This window comes from Magnolia sinica, chromosome 2, assembly GCF_029962835.1.
Source record: "Magnolia sinica isolate HGM2019 chromosome 2, MsV1, whole genome shotgun sequence".
Lineage (NCBI taxonomy): Eukaryota > Viridiplantae > Streptophyta > Magnoliopsida > Magnoliales > Magnoliaceae > Magnolia > Magnolia sinica.
The window spans coordinates 136,589,670-136,612,431 of NC_080574.1; the positions used below are offsets into that span (position 1 = coordinate 136,589,670).

At 40.2% G+C, this 22,762-nt stretch overlaps 1 protein-coding gene across 7 annotated transcripts in view; it reads right to left on the reverse strand.

Annotated features, from left to right (window-relative positions):
• Nucleotides 1–22,762, reverse strand: part of LOC131237824 (serine/threonine-protein kinase ATM) — a 158,265-nt gene that overhangs the window by 82,361 nt on the left and 53,142 nt on the right. For all 7 annotated transcript variants that reach the window (XR_009167429.1, XR_009167430.1, XM_058235830.1 and 4 more), the window contains 3 exons: nt 1,635–2,253; nt 1,439–1,510; nt 1,133–1,297 (listed from right to left, as the gene is read on the reverse strand). Coding sequence is in view for 5 of the 7 variants with exons in the window: in XM_058235830.1 (XP_058091813.1) it covers nt 1,133–1,297; nt 1,439–1,510; nt 1,635–2,253 (856 nt within the window). In the remaining 2 variants the exon portion in view is untranslated. The remainder of the gene's footprint in view (nt 1–1,132; nt 1,298–1,438; nt 1,511–1,634; nt 2,254–22,762) is intronic.

The following is a 22,762-nucleotide window of genomic DNA, read 5'->3' on the forward strand; positions in this document are numbered from 1 at the left end:
TATTTTAAAGAGAATCATTATGATAAATGAAAGCATATCAAGTCTACAAACACATTCACTAAAAACTGAAGATCAAAATGGAAAAGGTAAATTAATAGTATGTTGATTGTCATTATACACATGCATGCAACATATCCACAACAGAAATAAAACATGCCAGAGTCTTCAAGTTTTGAAACACAATTGGTACACAATGCCTAAGCAGTTTGCAATATAAGCAGTACTATCATGATAAGTATCTATCTATACAATACAGCTCTTGTTTGTCAAGCACAAACACAATATCCATCGGTTCCTCCTCCCAAGAAGAGGTTTAACTTTGTGAAGATTTAAACATCTAGAATAATCTAGCCATTGATTACATTCCATTCAAGTAAATTGAAAAGCATCACCTTTGACTATCCATCAAGAAGTTCCCTAACTTAGCAGATCTTGAAGGGTTGCAAACTTTTGCCACATATCGCCATTTTGGCTTTTTCACATAATCTAAATACCTTCCACAGAGGGAGTTTGTGGTATCCTCAAAAGGGTGATGTTTCGCAGTCTGAACACCTTCCACAGAGGGAATATTTTGGTGTCAAAGCCATGGAAAAAAGGGTAATCTAAACGCTTTCTACAGGGAAATATTATGGTGTAGATCCACAATATCATTTAGTATGGTTAGAATGACAAAGACCAACTGCAGACAACATGAGCGCCATCCTGAGAGCAAATATCTTAGTGTCAGAGACATGGGAGAAGCGGCAATCTAAACTATTGTTAGAAAACTACGCTAGTTGACCTGAGACATAGCTAAGCCAACTCAGAAAGGCCAACTTCCAAGTACTCGACATGAAAAATAGGACTACTTCTTGGGAGGAGTGAGTAAGTAGGATGGGGAGCATGTGGACGAATGCATTCAATGAGTCCATCCAAAGAAGGAAAATATTTAAGTATCATAATCCATCAGTAATTAGAAAGTCAGAAGTCCATGCAAAGCAAAACAATTGTTAAACGAAAATTGTATAATAAAATTGACACGATACTTAAGGAGACCATGACATACCAAGCAGTGTGTGGAGGTCAATGCTTGAATTTTCAAGTGAAATGACTCGTCTCAAATAACAAAAATAGCAACAGATATAAAAGATACCTGATCCGTTGCCTTTCCCCTTCCAAACTGCTTAACATTTTCATCTTTTCCAACAGAACCCGAGGGTAGTAATGCCCCCAGCAAACCATGGATGGCATTTACGACATTAACACAACAGAGTTTTAGAGTCAGACTCGCTTTCATCATGTTATTCATTGAATTGACCTACAAAATGGGGTGGTAACAACAGCATGCTCAATCAATCAAGTGGAAGCCTGCAATTACCTTACAGCCTAAGATAACCACAGAAATTTTGGCAAAGCATAATAGTGTCTTATGAACCTCATGTGCAAGAGTTCACTGTACCAATTCCGAAAGAGTTCTGGTAGAAGAGCAAGCAAAATTTTGACAAAGACCGTGGAGCATACTTTCATGCACCTAATTAAACACAAAAAAGAATACAAACATTACAAAAAATGTAATGATTTTGCAAAGTACTAATAAAACCCACAAACAGAACCCTTCCCACCCTCCCAACCCAAACAGTACATGCGAGTAATACCTTGGAATCATTTTCTTTTCCCATGAGATCAAACATGATTTCCCATGTATTATCAGGCAAAACACAGAAGAAACTTGAAATTGCTGAAAGCATGTCCAGCTTCAACTGCACAGAGGACAAAGAAAACCCAGAAATGTTCTTCCCACTAGCAGCTGCAGTATCTGCATCTTTGGATTCGTCTTCTATGTCCAGCTCCATATCAACAATCCTCACTTTACCATCATTCATAGTATAAGAATTTTTTGGGCAGGTCATAGAAGATGGAAAGAATTCTGCCATATCTGTCTCAGACTCTAAGTTTGTATTACACTTGGAAATTTCTTCAAATAGATTAGCTAGAGCCAGCAAAAGCCTCTCAATAACTTGAATGATACTTCTAGGAAGCTCATCGCTGCTTGCATTTCTCTGTTTCCAAATGCTGAAAAGTGGAGAGCGGATAAGAATTCTAACAGCGGCTAGGGTGGAACCTGTTACTACATCATCAATGGGGCCAGAACCCAAACAGCCATGATTGTGAGATTCCTTGAGATTTTCCTGAATTACAGAAACAGCATGTTCTAGTAATTCTAATAAACGATGAAGCATTTTGGTGAGGAAAGTTGAATTCCCTTCTTTATGCCTGCAAGAAAGTGACGTGAATAAGAGACAGCAAAGCAGCTAAAGATGAGTTTAACCAACCTTCAACCGTGCATTTTTAAAATAAAAAAGGAGTGCAAGATTTCAAGCGCAGAATGTCTCTAGTTGAACACAAAGTCCAAGAAGCATATTCGGAACAGGGTGATGACATCTCTATCCAATGAAGAAAAGAGAATCTATAAAAACAGCTACAGCATGGACCAAAGAGTAATGCTATAGCGATCTGCTCAACCAATCTGCCTTCTACAACAAAAAGCTGTAGGGGCCACCATGATAAGTTTTAACATCCACTACATCCATCAGTTGCACCAGCTCATGTTAGGACACGAAACCAAAACTGAGGTAGATCTGAAATTCAAGTGGGCCCAGTGTTTTAAATAGTAATACAGTACATAGCGTAGCTTAACATTCATGCAATATAGATCATGAAAACAGCTTAAATCATGTGTAACTTACGTTATATGCTAATTAGCATACACTATACACTACGTAGCCTACTTTACACACTATGTGGCTTACACTTCAAGTTATTTTCACAAAACAATCAAATTAATTAATCTTTTTAATTCTTTCTTACATTTTCTTATTTTCAATAAAATTTAGATGATTTTTTTAATGATTTAGTAAAATCAGTGAACGAAATATCGGTATCGCACTATGTATCACACCCTTGGGACACAGATACGTATCGGTTATCGCACGGGATATATCGTTTGTATCGCATAATTTATCGCACTTTTTGGGAAACATGGGGAAACATTGGGAAAATGGTTGAATTTTTTAATGAAACTTCGGGGATTGTTTAAAAAGCCCTTAATATACATTTTTAAATCATAACATCTCAAAAAAAATGCACATAATAAATTTCCTTTGTATAGGGTCCTAAGCTATGCGATATTTAACTGAACTAATGCAACTATATTTAAATTGAATGCATAACATTTATAAATGTATCAAAGTAAAAATTGAGAAATATACGTATCAATGATGGGGACTGGTTGTAGCCTAGATGATGCAGGACAAATAACCACTTACTCTAAAAGCTCGAACTGATAGAGCATGGCAAATTAATCCCTTTATCTCATAGCCCAAGCCCCAAATCCATGGATTAGGTCCTCGGCCAAACCCTCCTCGTGGGCCCCAAATCCATGGATGCCACCCTACACGAGCCACCCGCCTCACATGGGCCCCAAATCCATGGGTTATGTGAGTCGCCCACCCCGAGTGTGCCCCTGCATCCCACAGGCCACCCCACTCGAGCCCGATGTGAAAATGCCCCCGCATTACTAGACCCACATAGAGTTGCTCTACGGGGCTGGGAATAGCAGTGGTGCTCCACAAATCGACAATATTGTGCCCCGGTACTGAGTAAACTCTGTGGGGTCCACCGTGATTTATATATTTTATCCACTCCTTCCATCCATTTTACCATATAATTTTAGGGCTTGGGACAAAAAATAAAGCATATCCAAAGCTTAAAAGGACCACACTACGGAAAACAATGTGAATTGAACGTCCACCGTTGAAAAATTCCCAAGGGCCCCAGAAGTTTTAGATCAAACTTCGATTTGTGCTTTCCCTTCATCCATGTTATTGTGGTCTTATGAACAGTTGGATGACAAATAAACATCACTGTGGGCAAGGTTTCAACGGTGGAAATCATTATTCCCATTGTTTCCTGTGGTATGGTCCACTTGAGCTTTGGATATGCTTTGGTTTTGGGCTCGACCTTTTAAACCAGTTGGAAAAACGGATGGACAGTGTGGATAAACCACATACATTCACGATGGGCCCAAACTCCACATCAGATTCCTCGTTGCGTGGATAGCCAAAATCCTTATTAAACAGAGACGTAGTTTGGCCAGTGACGCTGCCATTGGACGAGGATTAGATACAGAAGTGACATCACCAAGTTCTGTGACCCCATTATGATGTATGTGTTGTATCCACACCGTCCATTCATTTGTAAAAGTTTTTAATGGTGGACGTCACTCTCCCCACTGTTTTCTATGGTGGGGTCCACTGGAGCTTTGGATTTGACTCATTCTTTGGATCTTGCCCTAAAATGATCTCTCCAAATGGATAAACAACGTTGATACAAAACATACATCAAGGTGGGGCCCACAGAACTTGGTGACGTCACTTCAATAGCGAGTATCGCTACTCAACCTGTCAGTAGCTAATCCGCGTCCCGCTGCCACTAGCCAGGTGGCTAGTGATCTGTGTTATGTGGACCCCACCATAATCTATATGTTTTATCCACACTGTTCATTCATTTTAAAAAATCATTTTAATCATTTATCCCATAAATGAGACAAATCAAAATCTCAGGTGGACCACACCAGGGGAAAACAATAATGATTACATCTACCATTAAAAACCTCCTAGGGCTCACTGTAACTTTTATTTGACATCCAACCTGTAGATTAGGTCATAAAGACCTGGATGAATGCCGAAAACAAAAATCAGCTTCATCCAAATCTTTTGTAGCCCCAAGTAGTTTCTAATGGTGAGAGTTCAATCAACATTGTGGCCCACCTGAGATTTCGATCTACCTCAGTTTTGGGTCAATACCATAAAATTATCTGGAAAAATGGATGGACGGCATGGATGAGACACATACATCATGTTGGGGTCCACAAAGCACCGACCACTAAGTAGCCAATCCATTTCCATTAAATAAGTATCAAATTTCACCGTTACAGCAGAGAGGCCGAAGCCATTTTTTAAGAAAAGGGGGTTCTGGAATGACCGGAACCCTAAAATCCCTAAAAGTCAGCCATTTTCAAAGAAAGAGGGTTCCCGTAGGACCGGAATCCCTGATTTTTCTCCGTTTCCAACGCCATTTTCGAAGAAAGGGTTCTGGTGCTTTCGGAATCCCAAATCTCCACGAGTTTTGTGGATTTCTCGCCAAAAATTGCGTTGCCATTTGAATTAAAGAAAAAGAAAATTGCACTTACGGCGCACACCGTTGATCGATGGAGTGGCCCACCAAATTCTTGATCTGATTATGCAATCTTCTTCTCTACAGGTACTAAAACCCCCTTTGTCACATTGATTATATCAAGAAAAATCGTGACAATATCGACGAAATCGTGACAATATCGACGAATTTTGTGCAATAGCCTGCAATATATCGTAGGATACAAAGAATCTTTTTTTTTTTAAATTTCCCAAGTGCTTTTTGGGGGTTTCATATCGATATTGCGAACATAGTAAAATAATATAAGTGACAATGTTAAATCAATTTTGTTACTATTTCTGCGATTTCTTTATCTTTTTCTTAATGTTTTCCCTATTTTTCCTATTATTTTAGGATGAGTTTGGTTGAGAAAACTTCATGATATTGGTGCAACCAAGTGCAACCTTAATTAAAAGCTAGAGGTAGCATGTAGCTTATGCCACACGAATTGTAGCTTATGCCTCACGCTTCAAAGGGGTGAATGCTACGCTACCCACTATTTGCTATTTAAAACACTGAGTGGGCCACATCACAGGGAACAACAAGAATGAGAATGCCCACCGAGGAAACCTTTTTGGAGCCCATCGTCAAGTTTATATATCATGCAACCTCTTCATAAAGTGATTAACCAGGACAAAGGCAAAAAAAAACAAATATTAGCATCATCAAAAACTTTGGTGAGCCCCAAAAAGGTTTAATGGTTTGTCTTCATCCCACTGTTTTACCTAGTGTGGCCCTCTTGAGTTTTAATCAGCCTAATTTTTTAGCTCAGATCTTAACATGATCAATCGCAAGTGATGGACAGAATGAATGTCACATAAATCACGATGAACACTGTAAAGCCCATCTTCCCCTAGAACATTCTATACACCTATTTCCGGCGTTGATATATCCCGGGTTGGCCGGATTGCGAGGGTTGATTATGTACGATGTAAAGCCCATATTCCCTTGGGACATTTTGTACGCCTGTGTCGGGGTCGGTTGGAAGGAGGTTTGGCCTCACCTGCTTGGAGTGGTGTAGGCGAATTAGGTCAAGTCTGACCAACTTCGAAATAGACCCGCTACTGCCGAGCCGGGTGGGCATTGGCATACCACTATCGAGGTAGGTAGTGAGGTCTTTGCCCTCACATGGTCTTGCGCTACGAGCTTTGCCTGTGTACTAGACCCCGATGATGTTCCAGATGGGAACCGTTCTAAGAAGTGGACTAGAGATGAGGATTGGGATATTTGCATCGCAGGGCTACATATGACATTCAACCTTGTAAGCCTTCGCATAGCATATGTACATAGCCTTGGTATGGCTAATTACATGCATGGACTTGGCATCATAGCCCTCCATCCTTATCTACTTACTCTGATATTAATATACTTGTCATATGCATTGGCATTGCGCGCACACACACATACTCTACTGGGCTTCGTAAGAATCTCATGCACGCTTGTTTATGTTTCAGGTTATGCTAGAGCGCAGTAGTAGGTGATGCTGGAGCACGCTCCTTTGCTTTTGTCCTTTTGCTATCATATGTATTTCCCTTTCAGCAGCCTTGAACCAAACCGTTATGTACAGTGGAGATGTTATGGGGCTTGTGGAGTTCTTATTGATATTCTCAGTTACCAAAAAAATCACCCTAAAATCCTCCTTGTGGGACGCCGCTTTCAAAACTTGGTGTATGGGTGCTGGGTACCGAAATCGGGGAACTACGGAGGTTGTCACACCGGATTCGAAATATCGGTATCGCACAATGTATCGCACCCTTGAGATACAGATACGTATCGGTTATCGCACGGGATATATCGTTTGTATCGCATAGTTTATCGCACTTTTTGGGAAACATGGGGAAACATTGGGAAAATGGTTGAATTTTTTAATGAAACTTTGGGGATTGTTAAAAAGGCCCTTAATACACACTTTTAAATCATAACATCTCAAAAAAAAGATGCACATAATAAATTTCCTTTGTATAGGGTCCTAAGTTATGCGGTGTTTAACTGAACTAATGCAACTATATTTAAATTGAATGAATGATATTTATAAATATATCATAGTCATGTATGAAAACACAACCAATTCATTGAAAAGCAAAATAAGAACTGAAGAAGTAAAATTTGATAAATATACATATCAATGATGGGGACTAGTTGTGGTCTAGACCCACATAGAGTTGCGTGGTGGCTCGTAATCATCATCTCCATCTCGACGGGGCTGGGCATAGTACTGCTGCTCCACAATTCGACAATATTGTGCCCAAGTCATAGTAGAGTGGTACCAGTTAAGATACTCCCTTACATAACGCTGGTACTCATCCTCTCCAAACTGAATCAATACGCCCATTCGTGGGTACTGTGTAATCGTCACAGTCTGTAACTGATATGGATCTGGGAAGGGCACATATGAAGCTCCTTGGTATCCATATTGTTGGCCATATCCATACTGCTGCTCATATCCTTGCCCATATGTAGAAGTGAACTCCTGACCAGGGTTGAAAAATGATGTGTCGTAACTGCTGGAGTCACTCGTCGCATATCCACTAGGTCCATATCCATGCCCATACTGTGGCACAGAACTCGAGCTACTCTCCAGTGTTTGTGATCCAGATTCATGTTGTGGCCTGTAACTCGAGCTCCCCTCCCTCGTCCGTGATCCAGATCTAAAGCCACCTCGCTTGCCACGAACGCTTGTGTCCCTCATGCATTTTGCTAGCAGTTCCTCCTCAAAATCTGAAAGTTTATGAGTCTTCTTTTTCTGCAGTAGCTTTTGACGCGTGTATGTTTTATTATAAACAAGACGGGGTCGTGGTTCTCCTGGACGAGAACCATGGTCAGGGTCCTGCGTGGAATGATCAAAATTCTCCTCCCTGGTAAAAGGGCTAAGAGGCCTCTTATCCTGACTCCCACCTGTGTCGCCACCATCTCCGTTGCCACCACCATCATTATCATCATCATCATCATCCTTACTGTCATCAGAGTCATCATCACCCTTATCGTCGCCATCATCATCATCGGACTCATTTCCTGCATCACTCTCTGACTCAGTCTCGGTGTCAGATAATGTTTCCCCGCCACGTGTCCCGCGTGATAGTGACTGCCGCGGGCTGCCCTCCGGACTCCTCGTTAATGGGTCGAATGCTTCATCAGGAGACCTCTGCTGCTCCACATGTTTGTCAACATTAATCCCTTGTGTCTCTGCTTCTGCCGCAATATGTGGCTCTGGTCGCCCATCCGGGGTATCTAAGTCATCCGACCTAACCCACTGGTAAACTAGGTCATCCTCCGCATCCTCAGCATATGCATGCTGTCCGACTGTCATCAGGTCCAGTGGGTCTTCCTGTGCTTTTCTTCTTCTTTCCGAGCGGAGCAACCTCTCTCGTAACTTCATATTGTAGTGACAATACACTAGCTTCTGAAGCCTCTCATACCCTATTCTATTACGTTTATTTGTATGTATGAGAGAGAATGTACTCCAATTCCTTTCACAAGGTGACGAGGACACCGTCTGTGCAAGCACACGGACAGCCAGTCGTTGTAAAACCTCACAGTCAGTCTCATACATGGACCACCATTCACCTGCATATCATAAAATTCTTTCATTATCCTAGATTTTTCAAAATAATATAAAAGTTAAGTTTATTACAGTGACTCACATGGCATCATGGTGTTCCTTGACTTCACTGCAGGGTGACACCCAAACATCCCAATTGCGTCGCGGAATTTAACAATCTGTTGATGGTGTATAGCAACTAGAATAAGTGTTTAATGATTGAGATGAAGATAAGGATAATGTAAGTGCGGAACATATTTACCTCACTACCAAAGGTGCCTTTCCCTGGACAGTCGGGGAATAAGTGATCGTACACCTCATGTACAGCCCTTTTTAATGAATTATCATCGAAGAGGTTCCGGCTATAGTGGTATTTGGGATTTAGGAAATATGCTGAAAACCAATATATACACATCAATACAACTCTCATTTATTATTGCATATGGGAAAAAAAATCCATATAGGTACTTACCGGCCTGATGTAGTGGGTGAGAAAGTGTCCTTTCCCAACGATCGTCTATTATTGCATGCACCCACTTATATGCATTGGGAGCTTTAACCATGATAGCCTCTTTCATCAGCTGTATAGACGAATACAACGACCCCATCGACGGATTTGTCTCATTATCCACCATCCTCAACACCACATAAATAGGCTCTATAATACCCACAACACCACGCACTTTATCCCAAAATGAATTTCCCAGCACCAACTCTTCAATTCTATAGGTTACTTTTGTTAACCTCTTTTTCCATTCTACATAATCATGAGAGGCGAAAAGCTCTCGTAACCCCTGTTTGTGTTTGAGAAGGCTACTTAAGGCAATATAATTTGTGGCGAACCGCGTCGCTCCGGGGCGCACTATATCCCCACCACACCTCTCGCGCATTGCGGCTAATAACCAGCTGTGGTTGTATACAAAGTTTGTGATGAGCCGTGCATCAGTAATTACAGTCTTCACCGACGGCCTATCCCCGATCCCCTCCAGCATGAGATCGATGCAATGGGCTGCGCATGGGGTCCAATACATATGATACTTGCTCTGAATATCCTTCCCCGCCTTAACAAATGCACTTCCATTATCCGTAACAAACTGCACAATATTTCTCCTCCCAACATCTTGCATGACGTTGTGCATTAGTTTGTAAATGTAGTTAAAATCCTTGATCTTACTACTCGCATCTATACTCTTTAGGAACACCGCCCGTCCCCTAGAATAGACCATAAAATTTATAATCGACATCTTCGTCGGTCCGGTCCAACCGTCACACATGACGGTGCAGCCGTACATCTCCCATGACTGCCGATACGAATCAACGTATGTCTTCATTTCTGCATGTTCATCATCCAAGTATTTTCCCATGATCTGGGCGGGTGTGGGAGGCTGCACACCCTCACCCCCACGCTGCACTTCACTTATCATATTTTTAAAATGCGAGCTTGCTGCGGCATTTGCGGGGATTTGATCGTATATAAAAAATTTTGCTATAAAATTTTCAACTTTTTTCCTCACATCCCCTCCACTAAACATCTCATTTATTTTCTTTTGTGTCCCTCCTGCCTCTTTGTACATCCTTGGATCTGAAGGTAGATCCGGTACCCACATGCTACTACTCCTGCTCATGCCCCATATTCCTCCCCGCCTACTAGCCTCCCCTGATCCACCCCTAACACTCTCCCCTACTCCACTCCCCCCTGCTCCACTCCCCCCACCACGCTCATGGATAGACCCTTCAAATCTAGGCATACTTATGTCCCACCTCCTATTCTGATCCCTCACCCGCTGATCCCGTATGAACTCTTGAATTGCACGTCTGTATTCGGGATCATCATCATTATCAAGATCCACTACATCATCCTCACCTGCATATGGTGGCCGCCCCAATTCCTCCCTAATCTCCCTCTCCCGTGCATGTCGTTCATCTTTTGTCTTCACATTTTTTTTCAATATGGTCCTCATCTGTTCTCGCACATCCTGTGGGCACTTCGGGCAATCCACAACATTGCGATACCCTCCCGCTAAATGCTCCTTTAAGCGGGTTACCCCACCGCTCCTCGATACATGACCACACAAATTACATATACTCCCGAATCGATTATCGGGAATGGGCCGACCGTACGTCCACCCTATATCAGGTTGCCTACCTCCTCTTCCTCCCGACATATTTTATCTGTAAAATAATATTATATTAGTACTTGTTAGGGCCCACCTTGGGGCATGTGCTGTATATCCATGACACTCATCCATTTTGTTAGATTATTTTAAGGAATAGTCCATAGAGCACCATCCACATGTACATGGCATTGGACACTTAGATTTGCCCGATTGGTGTGATTTTTACATGGTTCTCCATGACATGTATTGTGCATCTAATGGATGGTACAGATCAATAGATTGGACTATTCAAGTATCATGGTGCAACTAGAAGTACTTGGTGCGTCACTTGAGCAATCTGGCTACACGACCCGTCAGTGCGCGAGGAGACGGATTGGCTATGAAATCAGAGCATGATATAGACACCGGTTCCATGATTCTCTCTTTTCTTGTGAACCTTTTCAAACGTAAGTATTAAAAAAATACGAACAATCACATACAGCAGCTGTATTAGAAGTTCAGGTACTACTACTCTTTTCCTGCCAGCATATCACGTGTGTAGAATATTCATTCTTTTCATGAATTGGCCACGACATGATGACATCGTGATATGAAAATCAGACCAATCATCTCATTGAGTGGGCCACACCAGTACATGATTCATATTGCGACTGCAATTCATTTTTCCAACGTGTCCTACTCGAGGAGTGGATCGTACTGATTTTGCATAAAATGAGTTCAACATTGTGTGATCTACGTTGTAGACAGATTAGATAATCTATAGATAAGATCTGTTTGTGAATATAAATGGATGTATCAATATTTCTGGTACAGTCGCTGTATCTGATTATTTCTCATTCAAATAGGCAGAAAAATAGGGGATGGCGAATAGGGTTTCCGACGTTTTGCAGAATGAAGATTTGTTTTGAAGAGAAAATCTTTCATACTCTGGCAGAGTGTTGTTAATGATACTCACGCGCTTATCAATCACTTACAAATTGTATACGTGGCAGACTAGTAAGTCAAAATAAATTGTCCAGATCACGGGACCCTCTTTTAGATGTGTTCTGGACCAAAATTTCTGATTATTTTTTTTTCATCTGACAATCGGACGGTTTAAATGAAAATCCAAACCGGTCATATTTAAAAACACAAGGATCGATTTAAGTTGGACTGGTGAAACCAATCTGATTTCGGTGTTGTAAGTCAGGAACAGCGGGTTCCACAATTTAGGGGCTTAATTTGATCTGATGCATGTAATGTGTATAATTATAAAGTGTCTGTGTATCAAGCCTAGTTCTCTGCCAGAGTATCCAATAACTCCCCTCGTTTGAATGAGTTTTGCTGGTCAGCAGGAGCACTCGAAAATTTGGATGAAGGAAAGCATAAATATTACCTTGATCCAAAACTTCTGTGGCCCTCAAGAGGTTTGCAGCTCAAGTGGACCATTAAACATGAATGAAGAGAAACCACAAACATCAGCTTGATCCAAAACTTCTTTGGCCTCCAAAAAAGTTTCAATTGTAGATGTTCAATCAAACTGTTTCCTGTGGTGTGGTCCACTTGAGATTTTAATTTGCTTCGTTTTTGGGATCAAGCACTAAAATTATCTGTTAACATGGATTAACGGAGTGGATAAAATAAATAAATAACAGCGGACCCCACACAGTTTACTCAGTACGCTAAGGGTACTGAGTTACTCAGTACGCAAACCATCTCCATTGGCTACTCCCCCTGACACCGGCCTCATGGCTGGTGGACGGTGCTTTGTGGGCCCCACCATAATGTATTTGTTTCATCCATTCCGTTCATCCATTTCTATGGATCATTTTAGGGATTGATACAATAAATCATAAGATGTAAATTGAAGGTGGACCACACAAAAGGAAAACAATAATGATTGGATATCCACCATTAAAATCCTCCTAAGGCCCACTGTACTGTTTATTTGACATCCAATCTGTTGATTGGGTCCTAAAGACCCAGATGAAGGGAAAAAATAATTATCAGGTTGTTCCAAAGCTTTTATGGCTCCCACAATGTTTTTAATGGTCAACGTTCATTCAACACTGTTTCCTGTAATGTGGCCCACTTGAGTCGTGGATATGGTTTAATTTAGGGCTCAACGCCTAAAATGATCAGTAAAAACGGATGGACGGCGTGGATAAAACACGTGTAATCACAGTGGGCCCAACAGAGTTTACTCAGTAAGATAATAGCGTACTGAGTACGCAATCCAGGAATGCCGCCCGTCAGTGACGGGGGCATGATAGCCAAGTTACGTGGGTCCCACCATGATGTATTTTTTAGATCTGCACCGTCTATACATTTGAAGAGATCATTTTATAGCATGAGCTAAAAAATGGCTCAGATCCAGAGCTCGAGTGGACCCCACCATAGAAATCAATGGAGAAATGTTTCAACGGTGGAAAGCATTTACCCCATTTGACGGGGAAGCGGATTGCGTACTGAGTAACTCAGTATGCTAAGTGTACGGAGTAAACTCTGTGGGATCCACTGTGATTTATCTATTTGATCCACACCGTTCATCCATTTTAAAAGTTAATTTCAGTTCATATACAAAAAAAAAAAAATTATATCTAAATATCAATAGACCACACCACAGGAAAGAGTGTGAAATGAGTGTCTACCATTGAAAATTTCTAGGGGCCACCGAAGTTTTGGATCAAGCTGATATTTTTTATTTCACTTCATCCAAGTCTTTTTTATCTTATGAACATGGTGGATGAGAAATAAATATCACTTTGGGCACTAGAAATATTTCAACGGTCGAAATCACTATTCCCACTGTTTCCAGTGGTATGGTTCACATAAGCTTGGTATATGCCTCAATTTTAGGCTCAACGGATAAAATTAAGTGAAAAAACGTATGGACGGATTGGATAAACTGCACACATTCAAGGTGGACCACAACTGAGTTTACTCAGTACAATAAAAGCGTACTGAGTAACTAGTATGCAATCCTATTTCCATCCGCTGAAGCGGATTGGGCACTGTGTACGGAGTAAACTCTGTGGGGTCCACTGTCATTCATACATTTCATCAAATCCGTCCATCCATTTTATCATATAATTTCATGTCTTTTGAAAGAAAAATTAATCATATCCAAAGCTCAAGTGGACCACACCACCTGAAACAGTTTGAATTGGAGTCTACCGTTGAAAAGTTCTTGGGGGCCCACAGAAGTTTTAGATCAAGATGATATTTGTTTCTTCCATTCATCCATGTCTTTGTGATATTATGAACGGTTTGGATGACAAATAAACATCATTGGGGGCCTTATAAATATTTCAACGGTGGAAATCAATACTTCCACTGTTTCCTTTGGTATGGTCTACTTGAGATTTTGATATACTTTATTTTTGGGCCCCACCCATAAAATGATCTGGAAAAACGGATGGACGGCATGGATGAACTAAGTGCTTAACAGCGGGGCCTACAGAGTTTAGTCAGTACGATAAGAGCGTACGTTACTCAGTACGCAACCCGATTTCAGCATCCGCCCTCTTTTCATCTTCCCTCTTCATTTTCATCTCCATGCCGCCATCAACGCAGTCCGATTCGTCCCCTCAAATCTCGGCCCGGAACGGTGAGTCGATCCGGCCTGATTCCTCGCCGGAATCTCCGAGAAAAAGGGAAGATGAAGAAAATGGGAAGAAAAGGCACTTACCTGTCGAATGGCTCACCTTCGATCACCGCTACAACAGGTACCCTTCGATTTCTTTCTCTCTTTTTTTCTGATTCAATTTTTTTTTTTGATTTTCCATTGCTCGGATCCGACTTTTATGGTGTGTGTGGGTGGTTAGCTACAGTGGGACTCGTGAGTCCCCTGCAATCTACCCGTGACTGTCCGTGCGTTGATGTCCGACAATAATGGAGAGGAAATGGCGCGATATTGTCGATATATCGTGCGATATCGCCGATAATATCGGCCGATATCTGGATTTGGGATTTTTTGGTATCTTCCGGAGGTTATCGCGAGTATATCGTCTCGCAGTGTGGTGTATGGGTGCTGGGTACCGAAATCGGGGAACTACGGAGGTTGTCACACCGGATTCGGAGCTCGGGAATTCTATAAGCTCATTCACCGAGTTTGGGGCATGACAAGCACTACAGAACTTTTTGTTTCATATTCTCATAATGTGAAAGGGACACTATTTGTGTTGCGTCCTGAAAAGCCAGTGATGATCTTCACCATTGATCATGATGATCATTGGTTCTATGTGTACATGTTACTAACATCATAATTAATATATGGGTTGACTCTAATTGTACATGTAATCATGGGTTAAAGAGAGGGTTTCATCTGATGTCCTTCGAAACTTGAGTTTTGGCACAACAACCATTTTCCATGGGAGAGTTGTGTTCCATGGATCTCAGTACCATATTATTCCACGACCACCTAACAGGTTTTAGGATGAACCTTTGGTTATTCTTGTATAGTGTTTTAAATAGCAATTAACTTAAGGCATAGCATTCACCCCTCTAAAGTGTGAAGCATAAGCTACATAGCACTTCCATTTTTTTTTTATTAAGGATGCATTTGGCTTAATCATGAAATTTCATGATTGATAGATTTAGAAGAAGAAAACAAATAGAATGACAAGAGAACATGAGATGAGGAATTTATATTTCCCCTCCTTAATATCGATTTATATAAAACATTGCAGGTGGAGAATTTGAATAAAAAGAGAAGACTGAAAGATAAAGAAGAATTAGAGACCTAATCTAATCCTAATACTAATCCTAGACAAATATTGTACTCCATAGGTGTACATAAATGTGTACGCCTCAGGTGCATACTAAGTTGTTCTACACCAACACTCCCCCTCAAGCTAGTGCATGGATATCATTCATGACGTGCTTGATATTGATGGTCTTGAGGTGCACTGTTGATGTGTATTTGGTGAAGCCATCAGCTAACTGATCTTCTGAATGAAGGTGTATGTTGAATCTCTGCAGCTATTTTTTCCCAAATGAAATAGCAGCCGCCTTCAATGTGCTTTGCGCATTCGTGGAAAACTGGATTGGATGCAATATGTATGGATGCTTGATTCACAATGCAGTAGAATTAAAGAAGTTGTCACGAATCCCATATCTTGAAATATGATTTTCACCCATAGTAACTAGCATGCCGCATGAGCCATTATCCAATATTCAACTTTTGCAGACGAGCGAGCAACAATGGATTGCTTCTCACTTTTCTAAGAAATTAGATTTCAACATTCAAACGTGAAGTACCCTGTAGTAGAATGTTGATCAGAGGAGCCAACCCAATCAGCATCACAAAAACCATTGATACTCAAATGACTATGATTTGAATAGGGAAGACCACAACTAGGTGCAACATTCAAATAACGAACAATCCAATAAACTGCTTCAAGATTATGATAACAAGGTCGTTGCATAAACTGGCTTACAATTCCAACCACATAAGAGATGTCGGGATAAGTAAAGCTGAGATAAATTAGTCGACGGTATATGCTCAAATTATCCATTTCGTCTGATCGTCTCTCATGTAACTCATGAATTTACTTCAATAGGTATGTCAACATGATAAGCGCCAAACAAAACCAACATCGGAGAAAAGATCCAACAGATACTTACGTTGGGATAAAAAAGATTCCTTGTTTTGAGTGAGCCACTTCAATTCCAAGGAAATACTCCAACGGCATTAAATCCTTCATTTTCAATGACAAGGCCAAGAATTTTTAAACATTGTCCATCTCAATTATGCTCGTGACAGTTAGAATAATATTATCAACATATATAACGAGAATTGTCATGTTGCTATTCATATGTTTTACAAATACACAATGGTCAAAAGCATTTCTTTTAAATTCGATGTTGGAAATCGTATTGCCAAGCTTTTCAAACTACGCACAAGGCGACTATTTGAGGTCGTACAAAGCTTTCCGAAGACAACAGACTTTGCCAGTCTCCCCCTAAGGCCAAAAGGCAGAAGAAAGGGCCATACATATTTCTTTGCGAAGATCACCATGTAGAAACACATTTTTGACATCCGATTGATGCAAGGTCCAATTGTCATGCCTTCTATCTATCTATCGATCCATCAACCTCATATTCAATGGTGAACACCCATTTGCACCCGATAATATGCTTGCTTTATGGAAAAGTGATTAATTCCAAGTATTTTGTTTTTCAAGTGCAGACATTTGTTTTACTATGGTTGCTTTCCATTTAGGGTCACCCAGGGCATCTATAATCTTGGTTGGAATAAATATAAATGATATGGATTAAAGGTATGACTAATAGGAAGGAGAAAGATATTTAGATGAGACATTTACCAATGAAATGATGTGTACAAAGACCAAGTTCCTTTGCGAAGCGCAATCGAGAGATAAACTTGCTCTAGTTTCAAAGTAGAATGGTGGTAGTGTTTGTAAAGAGTAAGAAATTTCCTCATCCAAGAATAGACCTTGAGTTCTTTGGTTGGAGTATGGCTTGGCATCTTGTCAATATGAGACTCATCTATGAAAGGTAGAGGAAGAGATGCAAGAGTATGTGTACTGTCACGTGAATTGAAATAAGGTATGTTTTCAAATAATGTGAACCTTAGAAATATATCTTTTCTGATTTATAGGACAGTAACATTTGTATTTTTTAGAGTTAGGAGTACATTGTACACTAAAAACACACATTTTATGGATTGTGGTCCTAGCTTTTTTTTTAAGAAGTAACGTTTTATTCAAAAGAAGAAAACGAAAGAAACAAAAGAGGCCTGCTGAGAAGGCAGAACCAGGATTAAGAACCTAAGAACAAAAGATTACACCCCTTAAGAGAAGGAACATTGGCCACCCATTCAATAAGAAGTTTTTTAGCCCGAGAGCCCCCAACGCGAGTCGAGGATGGGGAATTGTTAAAGCAACGATCGTTCCTTTCCGTCCAAACAGCCCACCAAATGGCGAGGATCGCCATTCTCCATATCCGCGAATTGATCTTCCCTAGCTGAGAACCGTGCCAGTACGCTAATAAGGACGAGGCGGTGGAAGGAATGCACCCGTAGACATTGAATCTTTGAAAGAAATCCAACCGGATAGGAGAAATGAATGCACAGTGGACCAGCAAATGATCGGTCGTCTCTTCGTCATTCATGCAACACAGGCATATATTGGGCAGTTGCATGCCTCTTTTCTTGAGGTTGGCAACCGTGAGGATTCGATCCCTCGCTGCTAGCCAGGCAAAACAGATATACTTGGGGGGAGCCTAGTACTTTCAGATAAAAGGGTGCGCCGAGGGGGGAGGATTTGTGGAAGGAGACAGGATAGTATAAAGCGATCTCACCGAGAAAAGACTAGATTTGTCCGCCTTCCACAGTAATTTATCAGGCTCGTTCCAGTTCAGCGACACCAAAGAGAGACAATTGAGAAGTTCTGCATATTCCCCCACCTCCCAGTCATTTAGATTGTGGTCCTAGCTTGGTGTGAGATGATCCAAGAATGTGAACAAAGCAGGTGCACACAAACACTTTTGGAAGTAGAATAAATAGGGATGCATGAGGTTGTAAGACTTGTAATGGGCAGTTACCTTTTAGTACATTTGTCGGTATCCGATTGATTACATAGGTAACAAAGAGAATGGCTTCATCCCAATACGCCTTTGGTACTAACATGCCTATTAGTGAGGACCAGGTGACTCCAGTAAGTGCTGATTTTTTGTCTAGCTACCCCATTTTGATGTGGTGTATAAGGGCACGAGGTCTGAAGTTCTATACCATGATCTACAAAATATTTTTGTAAGTCATGGTGTAAATTTTTTCAGGCATTATCAAATCGAAATGTTTTGATCTTAGTATTGTATTGGGTGGAAACCATTTGATGAAATATCTTTATAGTCAATGAGACTTCATCATGACTTTTTAGTAGATAAACCCATTTATATCATGATAAATCATCGATAAATAATAGGAATATTTGAAGCCAAATACAGAAACTAACGAAGCAAGTCCCCATACATCTGAATGGATAAGTTGAAATGGATTTAATGTCTTTGTATTACTTAAGGGAAAAGTAGTTCGATAGTATTTGGATAACTGATAAGTTTTTTTTTACGGATAAATAAGTGGCAAGTTTCACATTATAAGTTATCACTTTTATTGAACTTTCCAAGAAACAAATGAAATAATGACTTTAAAGAAAAACGACCTAGACGAGTGTGCCAAATGATCACCTAAGTTTCATTCTCTATTGCAAATGCTGAAACATGAGTAGAACTGAGTCGTTCTCGGTTGAGAAGGTAGAGCCTTCAGTCTTCGCAACCACCACCAATCGTCTTCTTCATTGCAAATCCTAGATGACACAATGGAATGGATAAAAAATGACACGGCAACTTAGTTGTTTGGTCAAAGAGTTCATAAAAAGAATATTAGATCGAAACGAGGGAACATGAACTACAGAAGAGATAGACAAGGAATCAAGAAGATTGAAAGTTCTATTTCTCATGCTTTAAAAAGAGAATCATCAACCAATCTAACATTACTGGAGATAGGAGTAGGAAGTGTATCCATCAGTCGTACCCGTCATATGACCATATGCTCCTGAATCGATGACATGGTTCGCAGTTACATGAGTACCTAACTGCCCCATCTAGTTAGCAACAAAGATGGAGGCCTAGATGGCAGCCACGTGTTGTAGTTCACTAATGGTTTTATCTCTTGGGTCTTGGCCAGTATGGGTAGAAGTATCTTCAGCAATGCTCATAGTAGCAGAAGACTTTGTTTTAACATCCTTAGGCCGAAGATGAGGATGAAGGACCCAACAATATTCTTTTAGATGTCATCTTTTTTCCACAGAGATTGCATCTGAGCTTATCTTTATCCATGGTTCCCCGTCTGGTTCATTGCCCCTTTGTATTTTTAGAGTTTATAGTTAAGCCTAGCCATTCTTGAAGGATGGCGTGACAAACATTCCATCATCTTTCCTCTATGCGTATGTAGTTATATACAGATTAGATGTTAGGAAAAGATTCTCTCCCAAGAATCAACATACTTTGAGGTTTAAAGTCCGAAAGAAGACCAACTAGAAACTTAAAGATTCTGAGTTGACGTATTTGATTTTTCAGATCTTCCAATTCTAGAATAGTTGCTTGACAATTATCCAATTCTTCCCATTTATTGTTCAAGTTAGCAACGTATTCTTCTACAATTCCATCTCCCTGTTTGGGCTTGTTTATCTCCATGTGGAGTTGACAGAGGTGGACTAAGTATTCTTGGTGAGAGTACATCCTAGCGACTTTATCCCACACATCATTTACAATTTTCAACAGACGGAGCTTGCGACTAATGTTTGGTTGCATAGAATTTATCAACCAAGACATTACAAGCCATTTTTCACTTTCCCATTCATCATACATGGGATCATCAGAATTGGGTTGTTTCTTGGTTCTCGTAATGTATCCCAATCTCTTTCGTGCTCCAATATACATATGGGCTACCTAGGACCATTCTAAATAATTTATCATCTGTTTTACCAGAGTAATTGAAAGACTAGGGCTATCCATATGTCCAAAAGCGCCCTAGGTGTGTTTATTATCTCCAATTTAGAGACTAATAAATAAATCCTTAAGGATGATATGTGTATCGTCGAAGGGTTCTGGAGTTGGAACAAGTGTCTAACAAAGGATTGTAAGTTGGATCTGCCAAGAACAACCAGTCCAGATAACAAGCTTGACAGCAGATGATGGTCCAGGTGGTCTAGAGGGTAGATTCAGCGATAAACAAAGGTACAGACGACAAATCCAGAAGCAGCAGGCGGTTCTGGAGGTGGATCGAGTGTCTATTAAAGGATTCGGCATTAGATATAGTGCTAATAGGCAGTCCTAGAGGCACGAATGACAAATTCAGCAACAACACGAGGCCAACAAAGGCAGTTTCAGCGACAATGAAGGTTGCTAAACTTGATTCTGGCAACGTTGGGAGGTTTTCGAGTTAGATTCGGCAATTCCGACGACAAAAGAGGGAGGATCTGGTGACGTACATCAGAATCGACAATTGTAGGAGGCCGAAGAAGCAACAACAAAGGCCCCTGGGCCTAATTCTAGCAATGAAAGGTTTTCGCCTAGGATCCGGTGGCTCCTACAACAACAGAGGTTGCTTTTCTCAAATCCGATGACGTTGGCAAGACCCTGATCCAAATCCAATGATGAAACTGGTCCCAAAATGGGAATCCGATGACACCTGAGTGGTTCCGATTCATATTTGGTGGCAAAAGACCTAATCCAACAACTTTAGATGGTTTCTGGTGTAGATTGGGTGCTGAAAAATTTGTCAGAACCATATTTCGGTATGGTTCTTGGTATAAGAAAACTCCTCTGGTGATATTTGCAGCTTCAAGTTGTTGTGGATGTTTCTTCCAAAGGAACAGCCAATGGAGAGATCTCTTCCGGTTGATTCAATGATGCATTACAGGTGCATCTGTAGGATGGTGATGGAGAAAATTTATCTCACTTTCACCATCTTACAGGGTAAACAGGGACAAAATTGAAGCTTGGGAGAAGGAAAAGAAGTAGGGAGAAAGAAGAGAAAATTGAAGTAAAAAAGGATGCAGAGTTCGTATCAAAAGAAGCTTTGATACCATGATAGTTTTAGAAGAAGAAAACAAATAGAAGGAGAATAAGAAAATGTGAGATGAAAAAGTTGGATTTCCTCTCGCCTTAAAATTGAATTATATAAAAGATTATAGGTGCAGAATTTGAGTTAAAAGCGAATAGTAAAAGATAAAGAAGGATTAGAGACCTAATACTAATCCTAGACAAATATTGTACTCCACACGTGTACAAAAATCTTTGTACACCACAGGTGTATACTAAGTTGTTGACTTGTTGTACACCAATAGTGATATTTAGTAAGACCAAACACATCCTAAAATAATAGGACAATATTGCAAATATTAAGTATAAAGAAAAAGAAATAGTAACAGAACTAATTAACATTGTGACTAACATTATTTTAGTAAATCATTAAAACACTAACTAATTTTCTTGAAAATAGAAAAATGTAACAAATCATTAAAAACATTAAATAATTTCCATGTTTAATGAAAATAATTTGCATTGTAAACTCCATAACATACCATTTAGCATATGTCAATTAGCATGTATTGTAGGCTACACATGATTTAATCTATTTTTAATGATACACGTAGCATGAAGGCTTAGTGTAACACCCCAAACTTTTCAATACCCGAATATTGAAAGTTCTCGAGTGTTACAATGAAATTTAACTTAACATGTACATGTGTACAATACCAATCTAGCTATCATAACCTTACATCTATTCTCCAACATGAATCTGACCGTTGAGAATTATCTTCATCCATAGATCAAGTCATCCAACCGTTGACTTTAAGACAAGATCATCATATGTCCAAGTATTCCCACTTGTCCATCATAACCATGGTATCACAAATCGGATACGTATCGGCCGTAACGGCCGATACGTATCAGTAACGGTGGTACCCGTTACGCAATACAAGGTTGTATCGGCCGTTCCTAGTTTTTGTACCCGTATCGGCCCATTACGGGCGTAACGGCCGTTACTGACCCGTAACGGCTAGCCTGTAACGGTCAGATAACGGTCACATTTTTTTTGCCTTTTTAAGCTCCGTTTTTCACTTATTTTGAAACCATTTGCTTTCAAACTCTCACTCAATCCTTCTACTACTATTTTCGACCAATCTTGGCTTGGTATTTGAGATAAAAACACATTTTATTATGGATTTTCTTGAATCGAAGCTCGGTGGGCCATTTTTCAGAAATTCGTCAAAAAAGGTATTTATACTTTTTTTAATATGTTTTGTTGTTTTAATCATGCCATGTGATGTGTTAATCATAGTAGAACATGTTAATGTGCATTTTA